Source organism: Nyctereutes procyonoides, unplaced genomic scaffold, assembly GCF_905146905.1.
Source record: "Nyctereutes procyonoides isolate TBG_1078 unplaced genomic scaffold, NYPRO_anot_genome, whole genome shotgun sequence".
NCBI classification, from domain to species: domain Eukaryota; kingdom Metazoa; phylum Chordata; class Mammalia; order Carnivora; family Canidae; genus Nyctereutes; species Nyctereutes procyonoides.
Genome location: NW_026575146.1, coordinates 10,879,869 through 10,899,540, shown reverse-complemented (window position 1 = coordinate 10,899,540; position 19,672 = coordinate 10,879,869). Strand labels below are relative to the sequence as shown.

The 19,672-nt window shown below is 34.6% G+C and overlaps 1 protein-coding gene across 10 annotated transcripts in view; it reads right to left on the bottom strand.

Annotated features, from left to right (window-relative positions):
• SCAF8 (SR-related CTD associated factor 8) overlaps window positions 1–19,672 on the bottom strand; it is a 224,582-nt gene that overhangs the window by 125,612 nt on the left and 79,298 nt on the right. For 5 of the 10 annotated variants that reach the window (XR_008662477.1, XR_008662479.1, XR_008662476.1 and 2 more), the window contains exons 20-21: window positions 18,886–19,104; window positions 16,690–18,157 (exon numbers count right to left, since the gene is read on the bottom strand). Coding sequence is in view for 6 of the 10 variants with exons in the window: in XM_055309756.1 (XP_055165731.1) it covers window positions 16,704–18,157; window positions 18,886–19,104 (1,673 nt within the window). In the remaining 4 variants the exon portion in view is untranslated. Of the gene's footprint in view, window positions 1–13,319; window positions 18,158–18,885; window positions 19,105–19,672 lie in introns of those variants that run through there. The other 5 variants (XM_055309759.1, XM_055309757.1, XM_055309755.1 and 2 more) reach the window with 1 other exon arrangement.

Genomic DNA, 19,672 nt, shown 5'->3' with positions numbered 1-19,672 from the left:
CTTTAAAACAAATTTTAAAAATTCTTTCAACAAATTTTTACTAAATGTGTATTGACTCAGGCAGTTCACCAGGAGCAGAAATAAGATCTGATCTTGGCCTCTGAAGAACATACAAGTCAACAAATAATTGCATTATAACCACAAAGTTCTATAACAAAGATACGTAGTGAGAAGAGGATGGCTACTCAGAGGAGAACAGAAAAGATACAGCTCTTGCCCTGAGTCTTGAAGACAAATAAGAGTCTGCACAGTGGAGAAGAGAAAGAGCCCACTTGAGGCAGAAGAAACAGCAAGACAAGCAGTGAAGCACTCTGCAGGAGCTGCAGATTATATCAAATTGCTGAAATACGACGTTTATGACAGAGATCAGATAGGACACCAGGAAAAGGTAAACAGTTCAGAGAGTCCAGCATGTCATGAGGACTTTAGAAAGAACAACTTTAGTGGATTGGTGAGGTCAAAAGCACTACAGTGCAGTAAGGAATAAGAGGAAGAGGAGATTGAGACCAATGGGGCAACCTGAGCGGCTCAGTCAGTTGAGCATCCAACTCTTGGTTTCAGCTCAGGTCATGAGATCAAGCTCAGTGTCAGGCTCCATGCTCAGTGAGGAGTCTGCTTGATATTCTCTCTCTACTCTTCCTCTGCTCCTCCATGAGCAAGTAACAAAAGGTCAAGGGTACACTTACTTTTTCTAAGTGTGAGAGACTGGAAACACATTAATGAGAAAACTTAGGGTAAGTGAAGAGGGAAGAAGGTTAAGAATACAGAAAAGAGGTAGGGAGTGACATCTGCTCCTAAGACTACAGAAAAATTTCTCAGCCCCAGCACTTTTGGCATTTTGAGAAATAATTCTGTCATGGGGCAGGGGGGGCCCTATGCATTGTAGGATGTTTTGACAGTGCCCCTGCTCCTGATATTCAATGGATACCAGGAGTACTCCCAACCCCATCCCAGTTACAACAACCATAAATGTCTCCTGGGGAAAAGAGGGGGGCAAAATCTCTTCTTCATTGAGAATGAATGGTCTAGAGGCAGAGACCAGATGATTTAAAGTAAGCTTAGAGAAGGCTGCCTGAAACAAAGCAGCTCCTGTCACTAGAAAAGAGGAAGGTATTCTGCTGAGGGGAAATGAACATGCTTTATGGGGGGTGGAAATGTTTTGGGATGATTCTGTGGAGAATGGAAAAGGCATGCAACTAGGGAAAGCAAACTGCTGAGTGAAAGAACTATTTTCTCTTCTCCCAGGCTTGAAAAGCAGTGTATTTCCCTTTATGAGTTCTCCAGAAGACAGTACGAGAAAGGAGCCTGCGCATCAGGATTATGCTTTATTAAAATACCTTAACAATTTAAGGGATTGGATCATCTTGAAAGATGTTCTGACTCTTGAAAGAACCACCTCCTTGTTTGCCAGAACAAAATTTTAGGGGTAAAAATTTATTTTTCCCCCGAATATGCAATTTTTAAAAACATATTTTAAGAAATCTCTATACCCAAGGTGGAGCTTGCTCCACTGACTAAGCCAGCCAGGGGTTCCCTGAATATGCAATTTTATCATAATTTTGTAAATTTTTTAAAAGAAAAGTTTCTATGTTTTATTTGTCCCAAACCTTACCCATTAAAATCAACACATTTTTGTTAAGACACAAAAGTAATATAATCTGCTATTTTAAGTTTGTCATCACATTTGAAAACGTGTCATATTAACTTAACATGCTTCTGGATATTAGTACACATTACAATTATGCTCAGGATAGAGAAAAAAACATTTGTATCTGGGTTCTGAAAGCTTCATTGTTGCATATTGTCAGAAGTGACTGGCCAGAAGACATTGTAACTAGCCATCTCAGTTAAATTTTATTTTCTAAATATAGTCTTCAAAACTTGAAAACCTGGTCTACATTTTAATAACCTTGTCATTTCCTGGAAATGTGTACATTTCAAGTGTACTTGTTCACAATTTAAGCAGCTGGCCTCATATCAAGGAAGAGACTACATGTGCAATAATACCCCCAATGTTTGTCAACATTACCAAGGGAAGTGATCTATAAAGAAATTTATCTCATTTTAAAATCTCCTAATGGGATGCCTGGGTGGTTCCCTTGGTTAAGGGTCCGACTCCTGATTTTGGCTCATGATCTCAGGGTCATGAGATTGGGACCTGCAATGGGCTCTGCGCTGGGCTGGAGCCTGCTTAAGATTCTCTCTCCCCCTCCTGGTCTAAAAATATCCTTTAAAAAAAATAGGGAACTTGTCCCAGAAATTTCTGTTTTCTTTTTCCTGAATCCATAAACTTATTAAAGCACCTTCATGTACAGCTAACAGCACTGGATTTGCATTAAGCAAGATCTTCCTCAAGAGACCAAATGCATCTCAATACAAATAGCTCATACTAAAATATGCTAACACAATAATCCCAGATATAGTAGGCAAAGATTCATGTCTTTACTAAATAATTTTCAACATAAGTGCATGTTTGAGAGTAGGAGAGAAACCACTAGAGAGAAACCACAGTGCTGGTTATAATCTTGCTATGATTATCTAGCTAAACAGAACTCCTTTAGGCTTTGAAACCATCTGAAATTGATATTGAGTAAGTGTTTTGGGTCTGTTCCCCATTCTCTTTCAAAGAAAGAAAATTCCAGTTGGATTCACTTTTGGATTTGCTATATAGACTGATATAAGGATGAAAAATTAAGCTGGAATTCCGTATTCTAAAGGCCAATGTGAACATCATTCAAGTCTATCTCTAATTACAGTCTGATTTGTACACTTGAGGCCTGTAATATGATGATCTCCAAGAGTGGGGATTTTGGAAAATCCCATGCACTTTTCCCAAAAGCTAGTTACAAAATGATATCTAGAATTACAACCAAGCAAGTAAAAGAATTTACTTAAGGCAAACTTGTTCATACAGAAATCAGGGTTATTCCTAAGGCTGTTAGGTTATGTCTATTCCTCCCAAAAGAAATGGAAATTGTATGTGCTTTAGAAACATGCTAAGAAGCATAAGAATTAAGAAAGAGAATATAAGTATAGTTAAAGAGCAGTCTAGACATCATATAATTCAATTATAGTTAATAATTGCAAATCTTAGTTAATGTAGCAAATCTAAGGATTTCAGTGTCTGGCTCAAGTCTTAAGCTACTCATAGCAAAACAACTCTTGGGGTGCCTGGGTGGCTCAGTCAGTTAAGTGTCTGCCTTTTGCTCAGGTCATGATCTCAACAGTCCTGGGATCAAGTAACACATTGAGCTCCCTGCTCAGTGGGAAGTCTGCCTCTTCCTCTGCTCTTGCTACCTCTCTCAAATAAATAAATAAAATCTTAAAAAAAAAAAAAAACCACAACTCTTTAACTATGTATGGTTGCATGTTACTAAATCAAATTACTTCAAAGCCAAACATTAGGCAAATCAGATTTTACTAGACATTCCAATCAATTCAGAATACAGAGTTCAGTCAAGTTCCAAAGCAGACAAATTTCTGAAACTGCCTTTATTTTTCTTGATATAAACAAAATGGATTTGTTTTTTTAAGGATGCTTGGTATTAAGAAGTCATCAAGGCCATATGCATTGATTTCCATGATCACTCATAATCTTAAAGTATTTTATTCTAACATACTTGGGTTACATAAACATGAAACAAGCTTTTTACATGAAAGCTTTATGTAAAACTTCATCTTTTCATTTCAGAAAAAAATCTAGGTTATTTAGGTGCTAAATAATTCTCGCTCCTTTCTTAAACAATCTTTGTATTGGCCTCTTACTAGTTTTACTTTCTCTGGGAAATAATCCAAATATACTACTCCTAATTCCATTCTCTGAGTTATTTCCAATTGTTTCCTTTTAAATAAACTTCCTCCTCTAATGTAATTCAATAAAAATAACTGTCCCCTTAATATTTTTTGAGATAAAATTTTAATATCCGTAACGATTAACTGGTTCAAAGGTCATGCCTTAATCATGTTTCTAATAATAAATCAAAAGTTTTATTGAACAAGGTTAAAGTGAACCTAAAACCAATGGCAAAAGAAAGAATTATTCCATTTAACATCTTCATTGAGGATTCTTTTCCCTATAAAGAGTTGAAATAAGGCCAAAATATAATTAGGGTGTTATGAAAAAAATGCCTATAAAATATTAAAAGCTAATAATTTTACCTGTAGTCTTTCATTTTAAAAATACTTCAAAGATTTCAGAATGAAACATTTAATTCATTAACTTACGCACAATGAGACTGCATCTCAAGGCCAGTGAAGGCAAGGAGAGGATAATGTCCTTACAGTGTTAATGTAAAAGTAACATCACAGAACACTACCTTAAGAAGTGAAAAACTGTATACTGCCAAGTGAGAGGACACAGGAACTGGTTCTTGAGAAAGACACACAATTTTAAATGGTCAAATCCTTCAGGACCAGGATGAAGAGGTTTCAGGTCTCATATATTACAACTGACTCATAGCGGCTGCCTGGAGAAATGTGGGACTTAGCAAAAAAGAGTCTGGGATAGCTCAATTAACGGTATCCATCATCATAGTCGTGGTGGTAAAAGTATATCTATCGGGGAGGGATATATATATGTTGGTACATACCTACATTTTTTAACCTTGCTCTAGATAAAAATAGAGTGCTGTAATACAAGATGATAAATTCCATTACTGATGGGTATTACTATGTTAACTTTCCTTAGGCTCAGAGTTCTATTGTTCAAGTAATAGTTAAAAAGGCATCCCAAAACACATGAGTGCACCTCCTATAACTTACAGATGAAAGCTGTAAGATTAGAAAGATATGAGAGCAAGAAGCAAGGGTGCTAAGGCTTTTAGCAGTTCTGTTACAGAAGTGAATTCCAGATTATATTATGCTTAGCAATCAGAAGGCTTTAGGAATAATTATGGTGGCACAAAGACATTGGGAATGCTACTAATTCTCATTTACTAGAGGGTTCAAGGGTGTACATCATGCTGTCTGAGCAGAAGGACCCGAGGGGTTTTCTTTCCTGGGCTAAATTCCAAAACTAGATAAATGTCTGGGGTTTTGTTTGTTTTTTTAATCACCATCCCAAGAGATCTACCACTTGGTATTTCAAAAATGTACTCTTAATCCATGGTAAGCCAAACATTCCATCTTTATTCCCATGAATCAATCCTAGCAACACTGGCTCAATGAAATAAAATACTTCATTTTAAATTTATCAGTTTGATAAAAAGGAGTTTAGAATAGTGGTTCATAAATTATAATCACCAAGAGTATAGTATGCTCACAAAGGAAAAAGGGAAAACAGAAGAAGAAAGGTCTCTGTACTTAAACATAAAGCATCTGGTCAAAGGCCAAGGGGGCCACATGCCTGTCCCACTGCAATCACTCTCACTGCTGCACACCTCTGGCTCCTCTCTCAAGCCCTGTTCAGTCTCAATTGACTTTTGGCAGCTTTGGACTCAGCTGGTCCATGAGAGATGCTGAAGCAAATTCAGATGAACAGTAGTGCTGATGACATTAAGAGCACTGAATAATAAATGAGTATTGTTAGGCTGTAATAAATCAGAAGATGAATAGAAAATGATTTAGTGCTAGTACTTTTTTAGTCAGTTGTCAGAAATACTATTTTTTTTTTAATCTAAGTAATCTCTACATTCAATATGGGACTCAAACTGAAAACCTCAAGATCAAGAGCATATACATACTCTTCTGATGACTGAGCCGCCAGGTGTCCTCATATTACTCTTTAAAAACCATATACGGCAGCCCTGGTCAGTGGCTCAGCAGTTTAGCGCTGCCTTCAGCCCAGGGTGTGATCCTGAAGACCCAGGATCCAAGTACCAGGTCAAGCTCCCTGCATGGAGCCTGCATCTCTCTCTGCCTGTGTGTCTCTACCTCAATCTCTTTCTCTCTCTCTGTGTGTCTCTCATGAATAAATAAATAAGACCTAAAACAAACAGAAACCCTATATATATGTAGTGACTCTGTTGGTTGCTCTCATTCTCTGAGAATATATTTAGTACTGAGTATACACTTAGTATTAATTTCTGGTTATTGGAGCATTTACAGGAGTCATATGTTTAATGAAGACTGAGTAGGTCCTGAAAAGAAAATATCAAGCTTTAAAGATCTAATTCCTACAGAAATACAAGTTTGGTAAGCAGATGTGAAACTCAGAGAAAGAAAAGATACTGATTGTATAAAGTATCTGAAACACTAAATTAAAAATGTAAACAGCCAAGCAAGAAACAAAAGTAAAGCCAGACTACTTACTGAACAACAAAAATATTTACCAAGAAAAATCAACCACATCCTGCCAGAATAAGTGCTCTGTTTAAGGTACCTGAGTAGATATTTGATGACAAAACAACAATAGGCAGAGCTCAATAATCACTTTCTTTTTCCACCACACACTTAGAGCTACAAAAAGAAACGAGAATCTAAACTGCCAAGAATGAAGGGAAAAGTAGTAAAGTATTGCTTTGGAAAAACTGAGAAAATTATACCTCAAAAGACTTGACTTAATCACAAAGTGTCAGCCTCATGTAATTCTCTGAACCTAGATATCATGACTGTATTCAGGACCTGGTTACACTATTCCTATACTCTTAAAATCTTTCCATCTGATGTTTAGTGGTTTAGAAAGAATCAAGGCCATACACTTGTCTTATAACCCATAGCTAGAGGCTCATGAAGAGCTAAAGACTAGTGCCTTTATCTCCAGAGTTTCTCAGGTGAACCCTCCATCAAAAATTTTCCTTCATGCAATAACATTTCCAGATTCCTTACTTTTACTATCAGTTAAACAGAATTGCTTGTGGAGTGAGGGAAGTCATTTTTCACCCCTTGAAAACCAATACTAATTTAGTGATTGATTTAGAAATCAACTTTAGTGTACCTTGATTAAAATGTGAACTACTGGTTTCTCAGTTGTCCAGACAGAGTATGAAAGTCATACTAGAAGAACCTGAAATACATGGCTTAAATAAAACAAAAGCCTTGAATTATGAATTTGGGGGCAGGTATATTACATATTTAGATCCTTCCATGTAAAGTCCTACATCTATAGCTTTGGTTCAACAAATACAATAACCAAGGTGACAAAGATTAGAGCTGTAACATTTTAAGGGACTGCCCCCTTCCATAATTAGCTTTCTATATCAAGGTAACAATTAAATTTTACATTAGCCCTTAAAGAGTCTAGCCGTTATTTTTGTAAAGCCCTAACGAAAAAATTTACTGCTTCACATTTGGAAGTACAGATAACTACAGTTACTGTCGCATTTTGTGGTTCCCAATGGAACCAAGATCCTTACTCTTATCTTCTTAAACTGGCTACAATAGGTGACTAGAGATTCCAGAATTGGCAACAATGAAGTAAGTTTACCTCTCTCCCGAAATAGATAAATCTCCTGGATCTCAAATTTTATTTGACAGACTTATTTTAGATAAAGTGTTTTTCAAATTCTCAGTGTCATATAGGGAACTCTAATAACAAATCTGAAAATCATTTTCCTAAATGTAGTTTCCCATACAATGGATTGAATCAGACACAATTTAAGTATTTAGTTTATTTTCAGTGATTAACAACATCTTTTAGCTTGAATATATTCATGGGAAAAGTATAGATCTTTTTTATTTCAAATGAGTCAGCCTTTCTCAAGTCCCATGAAAAAAAAATCTACTTTTAAAACTTGAATTCCCACTTTATTGAAAAAAAAATCAGGAATAATACTTTTAACCACTGAATTATTACTACCTGGAAGCTTTCTAATTGTTCTTCCTGAAATTCGATCACAGACAGCTCTCCATGAAAGGTAAGCCACTTGGGCCAGCAGGATGCTTGACACTAGCCTAATGCATCAGACAAATATAGGTCGAAAAGTTGAAGCTTTGGTGTAAAAAAAGCCTTGAAAGACCTATAAAGCTCCAAGAACCACACAAAACTCCATTCTCTGTCCTATCCTCTCCTCTCCCATTCTGAATATTCAAATCTGTACAGAGTCTTAATTATTTGCAACAAACACAAAACTGATTTGCATGTCCCAAAGTCTCTATTGGTCATTATTGACAATTACAATAGTGAGCACCTATGTTGTATGACATGCCAGGCAGTGCTTTAAGTGCTTTGGTGTTTTTCATATAAAAACAAAAAGAAATGTCCAAATTTCTCTACAGTTACAAGGAGCCTTTATTAAGATGCCTATTTAGTAAAGACCTATATTCATATAACTTGGATTTTAGTCATACAAAGTTGTGTTTTTTTACTTGATCGAATACAAATTGTACTGGCTAATCCTATGAAAAAATAAGAGAAATGTATTAAGGTTGTAACACTAAGTTAAAACAGTGAACAAATTAGTCTTTACTTTGGCAAATAAAAAACTAATTCTACAAACCCACTGAAATGGCAAAGTGATAGTCATATCACTTAAGGGAAAATTTTAATGAGTCGACAAAACAGAAAATGCTATACTGTTTAAAAAATACAAATAGTCCAAATGAAATGGAAAGACACACAGCAATTTTCAGAGTAGCTAAATTTTAAAGTTAAAAAATAAAAAAACCCCTCCACTGTTAAAAATCTACTTCTTTAATGCAAGAATTTGCAGTAAATAGATTCTTTGCTATATCATACTAATAGTATTGGATTTTCTTTGCAAATTCTTTTAGTTCAATTATTACTAAAGAAATTACAGGCATTATAAGCATTACAAATTCATTTAAAAGGTAGGCAGTGCTACTGTGTTTGATGGCTTGCAATACTTGTATTACGGATTTGAATAGGATTGTTATTAAGAACCAAAGTAATTTAAAAATAGAATTCTATAAAGATGTCTTATCATTCTGAAACATACCTTTCTTCCCACTGTATTCTAAAAATTTCAAGGTCTGTTTACTTAGATCTTAAATAGTTATAGAATTCAGTAAGAGGTTGTTATGAATCGTGTCCTCCAAAAATATATATTGAAGTGCTATCTCCCAGCAACTCAGAATGTGACCTTATCTGGAAACAGGGTCACTGCAGATGTAATAGTTAAGATGACATCACACTACAATAGAGTGGGGATTCTTAATCCAGTATAACTGATGTCCTTATAAGAAGAAAATTGAAAACATACACAGGCAGATGATATGAAAACACGTGATGGAAAACCACCCATTTGACAATAGAGGCTGAGATTGAAGTGATGTATCTACAAGTCAAGAACATGAAGGATTACGGAGAACTGCCAGAAATTTGGAAGAGGAATGGAGGATTCTCCTCTAGAGCCTTCAGAGAAACAGCGTGGCCCGACCAACACCTTGATGCAGGCTTCTAGCCTCTGGAACTGTGAGAGAGTAAGTTTCTGCTGTTCTAAGCCGCCCAATTTTTGGTAATGTTGTTACAGCAGGAAACTAACTGCACAGATCATAAATTAAATCTACCTTTCCAAAACAGCATCTTTTAAAGCAAAGCATACTTCAGAGTCAGCAAAACTGGAGGTCAGACACCTGTGCAAATAAAATGTAACCACGGCCTTGAATTTGCTTCATTTGTAAAAAAGAGGTAACAGATCCTACCAAGTGTATTTCTGAATATACATTATGTCCAATATCGACAAGAAAGACAACAAAGTTAAGTCTCTCTACCCCAACTCCCTTCTTTCCCTGTAATGAGAATGCATTTTAACCTGTGGTCATTTGGCTAACAATTCAGAAAAAAATATGATAAAAAGAGGGCTAGAATTAAAATATCATTAAGTACATTTAAAAAAAAATAGCGTCTTAAATTAAGTCCTGGTGGTTTAACTACTTAAATCCTTATTCTGGGTATGAGCACCATATCTAAGATGTGATGCTTTTCAAAGTTCCTGATATATTAGGTAAATGCTACCCTCTCCTATTTAAAAGGTTCAAAGTAATTTCAATTACCACAGAAAGATCAATTCTTAAATAGTAGTTTATCCTTTCAACTTTCAAAACTTTCAAAAGTTAATTTTATTCAACACAAGTCTTCTGTTTTACTAATATTCTTATTAATATGCAAACTGACCCGAGTTCAGTAATAAACACAAGAGTCTTGTTATTGAAAAGTCATTGTTCAAATGCAGGAACTTTTTATTTCATGTAATAATCATAACATAAGCAAAATAATAATTACCTTTGACAAGATTAGTAGAAATAGAAGTATAACTCACAAATATTATAAGCATATTCCCCTGACATGTGAATTAGCCAGTAATATGGCCACAATGTTTAGGAGTCATCTTTCCAAAGACTCTGGAAAAGGTGATCAGAGGCCAGCACCATGACATGCTGTGGAATCTAAGTTTAGTGATATGAACAGAAGACTTGAAGAGAAAAATCTAGAATCAGATTGTATATCTGAGTAAAGTAAAATCACTGCAATTTATCCACTGCCACCAAAGACAACAGAGCTAGACTCTAAAACTACTTGAATTCAAGTGGTGAATAAAGACTAACACTGAATGCTTACTATGTGTAAAGACAATTTTACATATTTAACTTCATTCAAAGCATGGAATATTCCTAATATAGGAGTTTTACACACAAGAACACAGAGTACAGTTTGGGCTATACATACAGTGTATAAATGCTGAATTTTAGATACGAGCTGCCAAAGCCACAATCTAAAATATAAATTTGCAAGCAATCACTGGCTCTGCTTTACATGTTTTAAAACATTTTTAAAAATAAGTAAGTTTTGATATTTTATTTGTGGGAAAGCTGTAATCAAAAAGAAATCTTATTCAGTATCAATGCAACATAAACTTGCCTCCAAAATTTAAAATTGTTAAGAGTTAACAATATTATATCATGGTTTAACCTTAAGAAAAACCTAAATCCTGAAAATAGAATCTAAGAAAAATGAAGCTGAAGTGATTGGCTATAGGAAAAGAAAACAGCCCCACACATACTTGTAACAAGGAAAACACAAATTCAGTTTGGTGTTTAGACTGACTGATTGTTCAAGTTTGTTTTTCTGCACAAATTTATTTGCCTTTTAAATAGAAGAGGAATTAATAGTTGGTGAGCCTCTGCCAAGTATGTCTGGCACTACAGTAGATGGTACACACTTAATTTTTGAAAGTGATAGACCTGGGCTTCAATCTTTGCTCAAATATTTACAAGTTGTATAACCTTGGGAAATAGCTTAAATCTGTGACAGGTTTCACGTTAGTAAAATAAATATTAAAATAATAATACTAAAAGACTGTCATTAGACTTATACAGGTAATAAAATTATTCTAGTTCTTGTCACATAGTACATGTCATTAAGTATTAGCTAACATCATGATCAATAATAATTTAAGAAGTATAACCCTGCAGATCAGTTATTAAGAAATAGTGCTTGGAAATACAGTAACTTGTCTTAAGACATGTATCTAGCAAATGTTAAAGATAGTTTTGAAAACCTAATGGCAATGAAATCTGTGGTCTTTTTAAAGTTCCAATGTTGTTTTAGTGACTCCCTCTGTTCCTCCTGCTTCCTCAACTTTTACAGTTGCATTTACAAATGCAACTTTTTGCATTTCATAGACTCAAGGTGTTTAAATTCTAGAAATGTCCTTAGAAATCACTAAGCCTAAGGGCAGCAACCTGCTTTCAACACAGTTCCATTCAATTGACAGTCCTTGTCTGAAATGAAGGGTCCAAAAGGAGGCTGGAGTGCTAATGATGAGAAGGATTTGAGAATTCTGAGAAAGGCAGGAAAATAAGACAAAATCTAATAGCTGCCCATGGAGGTTGGAGAGGGACAAACAACACAAGTCAACCAAGTGCTTCGTATCTGCCACTAACACACAAGTGGAATGGGCTCATTAAACTCATCTATTTCTCATCGTGACTTTGGGCTCAAAGTCACAAGTTCCAAGTTTACGGTCTACCATCTAGTGAGCACTGTGCATTAAGTGCTCACTCCACTTCCGTCACTATAGATCATCCTATTATCCCAACCACCTAACACCTCCACAATATAAAGTTAGCACAATTCTACCCCTTGATCTACTATGTACAGTTTACAAATTACTTGGAATATTAATTTTGTATCATGACAAAAACAAGGCCAAGTAATTCTAAGTGTACATAAAGAATGAAAAGACCACCCGGAAAGAGGGGAGAAAGGGGAGAATTAAGTAGAGGGCAAGAAAAATGTCTGAGCAAAGCTCATGCAAAATAAACCTCTGATTTGCATTAGTTTTGAATGTGCAACCCACATGTAAGTAGTCCTACTAGTAATATTACTAGTCCTTAATAAATTTAATGCTTGCAATTTTATCCCAAAGGGGCCTATAATCAATCAAATCATTTAATTCCATGCTATCGAGTAAATTTTTCTTTGAAGTATCCTATAACAAAGTTTCACTTGAGTCAAAAATACTTCCTAAAACCATCTCATACGCCTCTTTTCATCCTTTTCTTGAATTCATTTTTAGATTAATGCTTAATGCATTTTAATGAGTTTAAAACATCTGTGATAATGACTTCCCTATTTTCTATTCATATTCCAAAACCAACTGCCACAAATTAAGTATATACTTTACTGAAATATTAAAAATAATTTTTAGATCACCAAAGTATTTAAAAAAAATTTTTAAAGAATCTGAAGTACATGGTATATTAGGTATATACATGTTTTAATATATCTGAAGTTGTGGTATGTGGGGGGCTAAAAAGTATACATACACCCAGGGAGGGGTGTGTGTGTACAGGTGTATATAAAGTATTTACCTCCACAGGGGATTCTATATTAGTAAGTCTATGGTGACCTCCCCCCCAAAACCTCCTGGTATTTTCAAATAGCTCCAACAGGTGATTCTGTTACACATTTCTTGGGAGAGAACCACAGAGACAGTGTATTTCAAATTGCTTTCAATATGGATGCCTCTAAAGTATACCACCAATCTGGGCCATTAATTTTGAATTCTAGTTTCAGACAGTTTTGTTAAACCAAGGTATCTTGTTTTTAAATCTCTCATTAAAAAGCAGTCACCTTTTTCTCTTCAGAAGTGGAAAAGAAAACTTTTAGTGCCTAAAACTTAAGCTATATTTTTTTAAGTTACAGTTTAAAAGATGTTTTATATAAAACCGCAGCATCCTCAATTAAGGAAACATTTATAATTCTCTGCCACACTGTAGTATTTATGACTATTTACAAATATTTAGTTTTTAATTTTGCCTATCTTAAAAATGAATATAAAGATACTTGCTTCTCTTCTACATTATGTAAAATATTTAAAGAGAAAAATGTTAATGTTTTCTTTCTCTGAAACAGTTAAAAGCCCTTAAGACATTTAATATAGCACCCAATAAAGTAATGATAATAAAGGCACATAAGGTATAACAAAATTATTTTTAATTGAATATTAAAATTTTTCTTTAAAGTTGTGCCCATCTAAAATATATACAATGACAAAAAACATCAAAATGTTCTTTAAATCACTTAATGAGTAAGGGATTATATAGATATATAAAATTCATAATGAATACCACATTTCTTTGATTCTAAAACACTTTACATTTTGACATTTCTGAATTAGGATGGGTCTTATTATCACTGGCATGTCATCTTGGAAACATTTTTTATTCCTGTATGGTGCTTCTGACAATCAATGGCACCTTAGGTCTAATGAACTACAGTGTTTATTTAAAAAAAAAAAAATTCTTCAAATTAAAAGAGGTAACTTTTTCTTTCTAAATGTTACAAAACTGATCCACCCAAAACAACCTTAAATGTATAGCTCCATAAACTATAATCTTTTATAAGTGAAATGGCCAATAAACTTAATGAAGCAACTAAATTATGAGGGCAAAAGAAATTCTAGTAAGAATATAAGAGCTTAAATAATGAATAATTGTCAATTAAATACTGTATAAAGTCATTTTCAGATTTCTAAGCATATAATTTTATACTATTCCATCTCCCAATGCTAAGCATTTGTACACCCTACACACTGCAATAAATTTAGCATTTCACCTACAAGATGCTGCAGATAAAGACTGCTTTGCTGTAAAATAAATTTCTAATTTCAATGTAAATTAAAGTGCATTTTATGTATTTATGCTATGAACAGAAGCCAATGTTTAATGAAATGTTTAAAGACCAAAAAAACCAAAAATTTAAAAAATAGTATCTACTCAAACTGCAGTCTATGAATACACCTCAGAAAGTCTTATCATTCTCTAACATATCACAAATCAAAACACTATTGATTTGGTGGCTAATGTAGATACTGCCTGCAGCACTTTGAACAATTTTATTAAAGTGGTTAGGGTCATTCCTTGCATATTTCTAATGGCTAGCATTCTAGTGACAATACTGGGATCAAAAGCACAAAAATGTGATGGGTCCTGTGTCAAAGTTTCTCTCCATTATTTAAGAAAATGGTGTATGTAAATATCAAGTTTGGAAAATCATTATAAGGATGAATAATAACACCCTTTCACTTAAATACTATACTACAAAGTAAGAACAAAGTGAGAACAAGTACACATAATTCAACTATTTTAAGAGTGTCACACACTCCCAAAATGGGTTTCTAGATACAGTACTGACAACTGATTAGATTGACTTTCACCATAAAATCTTCAAACCAGTGCAATACCTGAAAGTATTTTTTTTTCAAGTTTGCACATGAAGGCCCAAAAGTGATAAAAAAAAAAAAAAAAACTTGGGATCAAAGGTCACTGAAGAGTCTTACATTTTTATTGCTACTCAATTCAAGTGAATGTCACTTATTTTTAATAATGGTAAATGCAACTAAAGTAGTTTGAAATCCCAGTCAATACAATGTCCGTAAGGACAAGGCTAATCATTCCTGAACATTAATACTTTGTACCAATGTCACAGTTTTTCCTGTTATCCGAAGGAAAAGACTGAAACCAATTCAAATCACTGGACTGAATTACTACAGAAATAAACACCCAATTTCCACTCTTACCCACTTGTTCACATAACAAAACAATGTACTGTTTCTGTTCAGAACCTATAAAAAGAAATGACTTGATTTTTGGCCAGGAACCAACTGTAAAATAGCTCTTACAAGCTTATCATCAAGAGGTAAGCAAAAACAATCCAATTTTAAATGGCTGGTGTGTTTCTATTGTTACTTTGGGCACGTTTGACAACTGTAGCTTACGAATTTTAGAGAAATAGAGCAATGATGAATAGTTGGGAATGCACAGGGAACAAAAATGACTATTCATAGGAGCAAATATAAGCCTTCATCAGGAATAAAAAAACACAATGGTTTTATATGTATATATATGTAAAACCCAAAGGAATAACAAACAGCAAATAAATGAAAATTAAAAGCAAAAATAAATAAATAAATAGAAAACCAATCCCCAATTTTTCTGCTACTCAGTTTACCTTGGAGGCTAATCTGAACAGTGTTACCCACAGCCTACAAAACACATGGTGGATGCTTTGTTTCTGATATATATAGTGTTTTTAAATCCACCAACATCTCTATACATTCTGTGCAATTAAGAAATTCACTTCAGGCAAGTGACCAGTAAGTACTTTAGTACTAGCACTATCTATGCAGAATAGCAAATATAATGTGAAACAAAACAATGCAAGCATTCACATGAATTTTGGCTCCATGCTAACTCTGGTTTCATGCCTAACTACATTAAAATAGAATTGCCAAACCGCCAATGCATTTCTTTACAATATTTCTTATTTTACCTTCATAAAAGCTAAGAAGAGTTTTGACTATGAGCATAATCAACTAGCCAAATTTCTCTAATTTTCTGATTTTAAAGAATATTTTATTATCTAAACTATTACTATTTTTCTGTATGTACATGAAGACATACAGAGAAACAGAAAAATCTACATATGATTTACACAATATATACAGATATTACATACATACTAATGAGACTGCATGATTTTTATATCAAAGTACATGTTTTTCTACCATACAGTTCTTCATTGTTGTTATTAAGAATAATAAAAAAACTTCTGCAACTAAGCACATGCTGCTAACGATCCAGGGTTTTAAGAATTTGTAGATTAAAAAAATACAATTCCTAGAACACTGTTATCAAACAAGTAAGTTTTATTGGCATCTAAAAACAAAATTCACCCAACATTGAAACGTACTTTAATATTTATGTTGTTTTCTTTTTTTTTTTCTTTTTTCTTTTTTACTCACTGCAGTATGAGGAACAAATCACAAACACTTACTTTGGAGAAACAGAGACCATAGTGTAGATTTTACAAAATCACTTTTTAAAATCTCTGTATTGTGCTCCTCAAATATCTAGAGCCAGTCTTTGCATAAAATATCACAGCTTTGTCTATTACCTTAAAATTCTGCAGCAGCCTAAAGATATGGATAAGATATACCACCACTTGCTATTTTGAAATATATCTATTACCATATCCAACCTAATGGTAGTATCTAAAAAATTCTTTCTTCCATAGGAAGTCTCTGACAAGCTGTTATTCATTTCCTTGAAGTTAAAAGAATCTGGGGGCAACATTTATATTTTATCAGAAAAATAAAAAAATGTTTACCTACCATGTTCATATTAAGAACAATGTCTATACAAGTCAGTTGTACAATTATTTTAAGAGAAAGGTGAACATGAACATCAGATTAACTTAATTCTGGCAGACAAAAGTGAACAACTATGGTCCAGTCAGCCATTAATCTATTACAGAGAGATGACAACTTTACAAAAGGTATCTTTTACCTACTGAGTGATGATTATGTCCCCTCAGTTTCTGTGCTTTCTACCACTGGTTCACTTTCTATATCAGCAACTGTGTCACTCTTCTCCTTGTTTATTTCACTTGAAGATGTCAGTTTTTCATAAAGTTCAGGATCATTCTGCACTGGTAAAGGTGGTGGTTGGGCATGTCTTTCAGTATTTTCACCATTAACCTGAGGCACGTTATCACCTTTTCGTTGAGAAGTGGCCCCTTCAAAAAAATCAAAAACCCGAGCATGAGGAGGGGGGACCCAGGTGTTTTGAATTCTATCTCGTCCAAGACGGTTTCCATTAATTTCTCTGCAGAAATCAAAATCTCTGTCATCCCTATCCCTTTGCCTCTCCCAGGGTCTTCTGCGGTCATCAAAATCTCTGTGAACTTCTTGTCCAAATCCTCTGTTCCAAGGACCACTTCTAGGATCAAATCGATAGTTTCCAGATCGAAATCTACCTCTTTCTTCATGTAAGCCTTTTGGACCACCATAGACAGGTAGAACCCGATGTTCTCTCTCATCAAAATCTCTATGCCCCCAGGGCTTCTCTGGATTAAAGCCAAAATGGTCTCTTCGACCAAGATGATCTATGCCTGGCCTCACAAGATTCTCTCTAATATCGACAGGAGGTCTTCCAAAATGATCCCTACCATCTAATGGAGGCCTTCCAGGACCTTCTCTTGGATCTATAGGCCGTCCAACCACATCCCTAACATCCACCGGGGGAGGTCTACTAATGCTTTCCCTGGCTTCAATGGGAGGAAACCGGTAATCTCTATCTCCTTCCTGTTGAATGTTATCATTTCCAAGTGGTATCCTTTTCTCTGGATTAGGAACATTGTCTACACTTTGTCTTCCAGGGACTAGAAAAGGTCTTTCTGGCTGACTAAAAATATCTCCTGGAGGAAAAGGACCACGGGGTGGTGGATGAAGAGCTGAATCAAGTACTGATGGGGGAGGGATTCCCCGTTGGGGTGGAATTCCAGGCTGCATTAAAGGGAATCTTGGTCCAGGTGTCTGTGGTATTAGTCCTGGACGAATGTCTAACATTGGCATTGCGGGCATCCTTTGACTAGAGAGATTTAAAGGGGGTAAGTTTTGAGGCCCAGCTGGTGGTTGTGTTCCCAAAAGTCCAGCAGCGTTTGGAACATTCGGTGGCTGTACTCCTATAAGTCCGGAATTATTAGGGATATTTGGGGGTAGCACTCCCAAAAGTCCAGAACTACTTGACACAGTTGGTGGCTGTAGTCCCAAAATTCCAGAGTTATTCAGAATATTTGGAGGCTGGGGTCCAATAATCCCAGAACTATTGGAAACATTAGATGGCCGGACTCCAATAATTTCAGAATTACTCGATACATTTGGTCTTTGGACTCCCAGAATTCCAGAATTGCTTGTCACATTTGGCGGCTGTCCTCCTAAAATTGCAGAGCTACTTGGAATATCATTTGGAATCACTAAAACAGAAAGAAAAAAAATAACACAGACAAAAAAAATCATTCTTCTATAAAAGTAAACTATATTTGTAATTACTAATGCTATAATTAGTTGGCCTGGTATTAATTGACTACATGTATCCGAGAAGAATCAAGATACACTAGATACTAAACAAAAATTAAAATTAATACCATGCCTGGTGAAATTTAAATATTAAAACATAAATGGGATGTTACATAAAATCTTTACATAGGACATTTAAAGAAAACTGTCAGGCATTATAGTCATCCTCCACCTTTAACAAAAATATTTCTAAAGCAGAAATGAGTCTTAGTATACTAACAATGGTGCTATAAAAAAGGACCTGCTACTCCCAAATATCATATTTATCTTTTAGATCTAGCTGGAGAATACTGGGTAGAAGTTATTCAAATCTAATACTTGCTCATTCTTATCTTTCTGTAAGTATACATATTTTGTGAAACTGTATTTTGACACTAACACTTTATGTAGTCCCAATAGGCCAAAAAAAGGAGTGGGAGAGGTCTTAAAAGAAAGGTGCCAAAATCTATTCTATCCTGAACAGAATGCCAACTTTTTTCTATGAGAAATTCTAGGAGACAGTGATCTCTTTTTAAATACTGCAACATTTTAATATTGGTGCTCTGAACTGGTTACAAATACATGACATCTCAGAATTAAGTAGTGCTTATGAATTAACTATGTATTTCTGGGGAATTTGTTTTACCTGATCTTGTGTTTTCACCAGATGAAATCTGGTGCTCTATAAGATGAGGTACTTTTTCTTCAGGCTCTGCTTGTTTAGTTGGAGGATTAAAAACATTTCCAGCTGGCAGAGTGGGAGTAGCAAGATTGCTGGCAACAGAACCACCGGGTAAAACAAGACTACCAAATCCAACATCTTTCACAGTTTCTGGAGTCATGGATAATGGTGGCTGCACTAAAGCTGTTTAAAGAATGAGAAATATATTTCAGATTTAATTAGGCAATCAATTCATGTGCTAAGTTAATATTAACCGTGACCAACACTGGCCTTGCTCAAGTTTTAAATGGCTTTCTGTCCTCTTTTCCAATTGTTTGGTAAGATGCCCTGACATAAATGATTCTCTTCTGGCTCCTCTATTTATTATGAAAACTAACTACTTACAGTTTGACTGTTTCATTTATTGGCATCTATTACCTATCACAACTGATGCTCAAAATGACAAGTCATCAAAAGAGGCTAAATTACATTAGAAAGCTTTTTTTTTTTTTATTCAGGGACACAATAATTTTTGGAAATGTTTTCATAGAAAATGTTTAATAAAATAAGGACCAGTACTGAAGATGAAAATTCCAGTAATACAAAAAAAAAACAAAAAAATCCTAATTTCCAAGAATGTCATGAATTTCTAAATATATAGAAATGATTCACGTAGACTGACAAATACATACAATGATACAAATCGGTTCAATCACCTTGAAATTATAATGTACTAGTCCTTTCATTCACTACTTCTTGTCAAATGAGGTTA